The sequence below is a fragment of the Malaclemys terrapin genome, chromosome 3 (assembly GCF_027887155.1).
Source record: "Malaclemys terrapin pileata isolate rMalTer1 chromosome 3, rMalTer1.hap1, whole genome shotgun sequence".
NCBI classification, from domain to species: domain Eukaryota; kingdom Metazoa; phylum Chordata; order Testudines; family Emydidae; genus Malaclemys; species Malaclemys terrapin.
Window position 1 is genome coordinate 7893861 of NC_071507.1, and position 6000 is coordinate 7899860.

Here is a 6000-nt window from a genome sequence, read left to right on the forward strand (position 1 = left end):
ACCGTGTGTACATATAATACTATTACAACTGATTTCAGAATCAGGCTCTTATTTAACATTTTGGAAACACCACAGAGTGTGAGATTTAAGTCTAATAACTACAGGATCATAACTTGGTATCACTTTGGTACTATGCATTCAAAAACCTTGAAAGATTTTTCTATTTGCTTTGAGTATAATGTTCATTCTATATACCAGTCACTTTATTTGGGCAATTTGGAATGGTTTTAGGGTGCAAGAATTGCAACAGGGGAGGGATAGCTCTGTGGTTTGAACATTGGCCTGCTAAACCCAGGATTGCGAGTTCAATCCTTGAGGAGGCCATTTAGGGATTTGGGGATTAGTTGGGGATTGGTCCTGCTTTGAGCAGGGGGTTGGACTAGATGACCTCTTGAGGTCCCGTCCAACCCTGATATTCTATGATTCTATGACAGACTTTGAAAGATGGTGAGGATCTACATCTCCCATTGACTGTAATGTGAGCTAAAAGTGCTTAGTATTAGAGCTGGTTGAAAAACACCAGCAAATTAAAAGAAAAATGCATAGAATTTTTTTTATATAATTTTTAGAAGGTTTGACCAGCTTTAAAAATACATTGTGTTTAATTTTTTGCATAAAAAAGTCAATCTGACCAATTTAGCAACATCAAAAACTACTCCACTTACTCTGAATGAAGAATGTGTTAATGAAGAGTTGGGTTAACATTTTTAAAACACAATTTTTGTTTTTGTAGGCGGCAGGCATAAAGCAGAGAAGAAAAATGAAAACGAGGAGGAGCAGCTTGAAGTGAGGCATTTGAAAGAATCATCAGAGGATGAAAAACATCAGCATACGAGTGTAGAGGAAGAGAGAGGTCAGAAGGAAGAAATCGAAGAGAAACACCATCATGAGGAAGATGAGAGCAGGGGAGAGGAGGAAAAACACAATGGGGATAGTCATTCTCATGAGAATAGAATCCATAAAGGAGAAAAAAAGCACCATCTGGACATAAGAGGTGAGGAAGAAGAGGACGATGATGAGAATAGCTATAAGAGAAATAACCACAGTGAAGAAGGAAGCAAAGAAAAGAAGCATCATGCCGAAGAGTCAGGAGAGGCAGAGCATGAGCTTCCAGACAAAAAGTCTCACTCTCTAGCTAAAAGCATGGAGGAGTTCTCTCCTGGGGATGATAAACACTCTACGGGTCATAGGCACTCTGAGGAAAAGATGCACAGCAATGAAAAGAGAAGCCATGAAAGTGAGGAGGAGGAAGAGGAAGAGGAGAGCAGCGAAAGGAATCACCATGAGTCTAAGGAACACGGTTCCTACCAGTACAGAGGGCATGAAGAATCTGAGGAGAGTGAAGAAGCTGAGGAAGAAAAACGACGCTACAAACCAAGACATAATCACAGAAAGCACAGAGTGGGCGACTCCTTCAAAGAGAGGCGAGATCACGAGGGTGAGAAAAGGAACCCGCTTGAGGAATCTGATGAGGAAGAGAACCAATTCTGGGATAAAAAGAGCCACTACCAGAAACACCATTATGAAGAGCCAGAGCATCATCGTGAGGAGAAGAGGAATGATTATGGGAAACACAGCTCTGAAGATGTGGAGGAGAAGAGGCACGCCGGCCACGGGAGTGAGGAGTACAGAGAGCAGCGGCATCAGAACAAGGAGAACAGTGAAGAGGAAGACAAGAGGCACCACCTTAGTGGGGAAAGTGAGGAAGAACGACATGAGAAAAAGAGGCACCATGATGAACCACATGAGGCAGTGAGACATCACTATGAGGGGAGGAAACACCACAGTGAAGAGAGTGAGGAAGAGCTGGATAAGCACCATGGTCACAGCAGCAGGGATGAGAAGAGACATCATGGTGAAGGCAGACACCACCTTCATGACAGGGAAGATGAGGAGATGCACAAGCTGCACAGTGGAGAGAGCAAAGGACAGTCGACAGGGCACTACAGCACTGAGGAGAGGGACAGTGAGGAGAAAAGGCACTATCCTGGCTACGACGAGATGGACGCTGAAATAGAAAAGAGACGTGACAGTGAGGATCAGAAACAAGACAATGAGGATAGTACGGAGAAAGTGAGGTACGGGGAGAAGGAGTATAAGAGTTACTTCTCTGCAGAGAATGAGAAAAGAGCGGCAATTCGGTACAGTCCCTTCTACCACCGCCTACAGTGGAAAAGCAGGCACTTGGACAAAAAGGACAATATGGGGGACCAGATTCTGGGGAGTGAACAGGAAAGTAGACCCAGCCTGAATGAGAAGAATTTCTTCCCTGAATACGACTATGACTGGTGGGAGAAAAAGCAACTTCTGGATGGTCTGAATCACGGGCACGGCGAGAAGAGAAATCTCGGAAGGCTCCACAAACTTGATATGAAAAGACAGTATGACAGGATGGATCAACTCGCCCAGCTTCTGAATTACAGGAAGAAATCGGCTGAATTTCCAGAACTGTACAATTCTGGGGAAGACCTAAAAAAGCATCAATTGATCAGGAGCGACAAGGGAAATCTCAGCCAGAGGCCTCTGACGGAAGAGGAGGTACGTGTTTATGAGTTTCTATGAAAAAAAAAAGTGACACTGATATTACTTATCAAGCTCAGACTTTAGCTCCACCTACAAAAATGGTATCAGTAGAATCTCAGAGTGAAACATCATAAAAAGTGTACTGAAGTTTCATTAAGGGCCAAGTCCTCAGCTGATATAAATCAGTGTGGCTTGACTGAATTCAATGGACCTATGTTGATGTGCACTTCCAGAACTAATTTTAAAGGCACATTACACACATTCTCACAGTCTCCAAATAGACTACTTCCCCACAGCAGGACACACACAGAGAGGAGATCTGTCAGCTAACTGGGTCTTAGATCATACAGATTGCCTTACAGACCGTAACCATGAACGGCACCCAGAAGCATGCAGATAGCGATTTACTCTTGCCGAAGATCCGGTCCTTTAAATTGTAAATTACCAACTGTTTTGTAGAGCTGGTTGAATAATACAGGGGGAAAAATCATGGGGAAAAAATATCTTGAGTTTCACATTGAGTAAAATTCTGCCTTCCATTGACTTCATGAGTGTAATGCAGAGTAGAATTTGAGACAGTTTTGTTTGAGCTGTTCAGCTCATGAACCCCATTGCTAGATCTCACAATATGCTCCGATAGTGCCATTTAAATGAATGTTCTACAGGTAAGAGCAGAATGTCAGCACACATCAGATGTATGCACCTGAATTGGTGATGTGTTGCATCTACCTGATATCTTTGACAGCAGGGAAGGAGGTAATAGGAGTTATGTGCACATGGAATGGAGAACAATCCTCTTAATATACAGCAGTAGATGCCCAAGAGTTTCCCTGGGAGGAATTTGATTTTGTGTGTGAATTTCCATATTGTGCCATTTATGTGTTTCATAAAATAGAACCACTGTGATCACAACAAAGATTACACTAACGTCCAACGAACTTGCCTGGATCTTAATCTAAATGTGTGTGATCTCAAGCGGCTAGGATTAGCAACATGTGGAAAACTAGCACAGAAGTTCATAAAGAAAGTAGCTAGCATAAGACTTAAAAGCTGATGGACCATGGTTTGGCCTCAGCGAATAGAACAAGGATATTGGAGACATTCCTTGACTGTGGTTAGTGAAGTACTCTGGATAGCAGTAGCAACGGGAGATTGCACATAAATTGGGGAGGTGCTGTATGACAGAGAGACAGTTGGCATGGAGTAAATCCTGTTTTTAAATTATGGTAATAGTATGATCTCCTGTACAGCCATATTTTTGCAGAATATATCCCTTCTGTATTAGGATACATGACATACACTGCGTGTCTGGGCAATTATTGAACAGAAAGCAGTGTTGTGAGGCCAGAGGTAGAGTGATTTCCACTATCCTGTAAATGTGCATGTGCAGTGATCACTCAAACTAACCATTCACTCTAGACAACTAAATAACTTTACATCAATATTTATGGTATAAAAGGTATTTCTGACAGTAAATAGCGGGAAATACAAGGGAATCCTGCAGCTATTGAGGTACCTTTATGTATGGAAGGGAAAACTGGCAAGACATGAGACAACTGTACATTAACTGTTTATCCATCTACCTAATCTATTTCTTTGCCTTGGTACAAATACGATCTTCCACCACAGAATCTGAGCGCCTCACAGCATTTTAAAAAGGAAGAAGAAACATCAGCTACATAATAATCAGAAAATTAAAGTCATCATTAGGTCATCAAGTGCATCCTAACCCCAGTGTATGACCCTATTCAGAATTCCTTACTAGAGCTGGGCAAACATTTTTTTTATTCATTGGCAATTTTAAAAAGTGGGGAAAAAAGTTGTTGGTCAAAATATATTTTTTTTTAATTTTCAGCAAAGCAAAGAGCCAAAAAAAATTAATTTTGGGTTGAACAAAATTTTTTTTAGACAAAATCAAAAATGATTCATTTTGATAATTTATGCATTTAAAAAAAAAATAAGATGAATGTTAGCTTTGAAGCAGTCATTTCAAACATTTAATTTTGAAAATGACAGAATAAATCAGATTTAAAAAAATATTTGGGGAGGGAGTGTCAGAAATGTTTTGAAATTAATTGTTTGGTGAAATCAACACAAATTTGAAAAACGTTTTGGGTTGCCAACTCTGCATTTTTCCACTAAAAAAAGTTGCAGTTGAAAAAAAATTTACCCACCACTACTACTTACCCAGACAAAAATATCATTGAGGTTAATGAGAGTTTTCCTGAGTAAACAGTGCTGACTTGGGCTCTATTTAGTTCAAATAGGAATTAATTCAGGGAGTTCTATGGTTCATGTTATGTAGGAGGTCAGACTAGATGATTCGCAGTGGTCCCTTCTGGCTTTATCAGCTTTGAATCTATATATATTTGAATGGAGGTGTGTTTCAGTCAACATGTCTAAGGGTACGTCTATACTTACCTCCGGGTTCGGCGATAAGCAATCGATCTTCTGGGATCGATTTATCGTGTCTTGTCTAGACGTGATAAATCGATCCCGGAAGTGCTCACCGTCGAGCCGGTACTCCTGCTCCGCGAGAGGAGTACGCGGAGTCGACGGGGCAGCCTGCCTGCTGCGTGTGGACCTGCGGTAAGTACCTTGTAGTTCAAACTAAGGTACTTCGACTTCAGCTACGTTATTCACGTAGCTGAAGTTGCGAATCTTAGTTCGAACTGGGGGGTTAGTGTGGACCAGCCCTTAGTCTCTATTTTTTGTAATACAAAAGACCATTTGCCTACCTGTTCCCTGCCCTAAAACCATCTTGGTTTCAATGCTTCATAGGAAAAAGAGCTGGAAAATCTGGCTGCTATGGATTTGGAACTGCAGAAAATAGCTGAGAAGTTCAACGATAACAGGAGGGGATGAAGACTGTGTCGAGTGGTATATTTCAAAGCTAGGTGTAGCTTTATTTACTTAAAATACCTATATTTCTTGGTAATTCACTGCCACTGAAGTGTTGTTTACCCTAAAACAGGAAATGCAGTTTACTGTCCACTGAAGTGTAGTGATTTACACAGCTGGAAATGTCTTTAAGTTGCAGTTATGCTACTGAGATCCAACTCGCATGAATTCTAGTACATAAACTTACATGTAAGGCAGATATTTTAATAGGCTTGTGAAAATAATTGTATTAGTGTTCTTCACAAATATCTTTGTCTGAGTTTGAAATAATAAACACACTGATCTTGGACCAAAATCCTTCTCCTTGCTTGACTTGTTTTGGTCTAAATTTTGTGGATATTTTCAAATAACCCAGATCAGACAAACAGATCTACATAAAACACTGAAATGTAGTTTCTGGATGTTATTTCTGAAGGTTAAAATAGAACCACATGCACATTTTCTTTATATTCTAGATAGCAAGAGCATGCAAAATATGCCTGAACCTTGATGGTTTGCACCAATGACTCAAATTCATTGTTAGTAAACTAGTTTTGTAAATTATGTTTTAAATGGGCCCAGTTCCTCAGTGAATGA

The 6000-nt window shown here is 40.5% G+C and overlaps 1 protein-coding gene across 2 annotated transcripts in view; it reads left to right on the forward strand.

Moving 5' to 3' along the window:
- The window catches only part of CHGB (chromogranin B), a 105472-nt gene extending 99753 nt beyond the window's left edge, over nucleotides 1–5719 (forward strand). For both annotated transcript variants that reach the window (XM_054023814.1, XM_054023815.1), the window contains 2 exons: nucleotides 734–2538; nucleotides 5305–5719. In XM_054023814.1, coding sequence (XP_053879789.1) covers nucleotides 734–2538; nucleotides 5305–5388 — 1889 coding nt within the window. In that variant the 3' untranslated portion in view covers nucleotides 5389–5719. The remainder of the gene's footprint in view (nucleotides 1–733; nucleotides 2539–5304) is intronic.
- The last annotated feature ends 281 nt before the right edge of the window (nucleotides 5720–6000 follow it).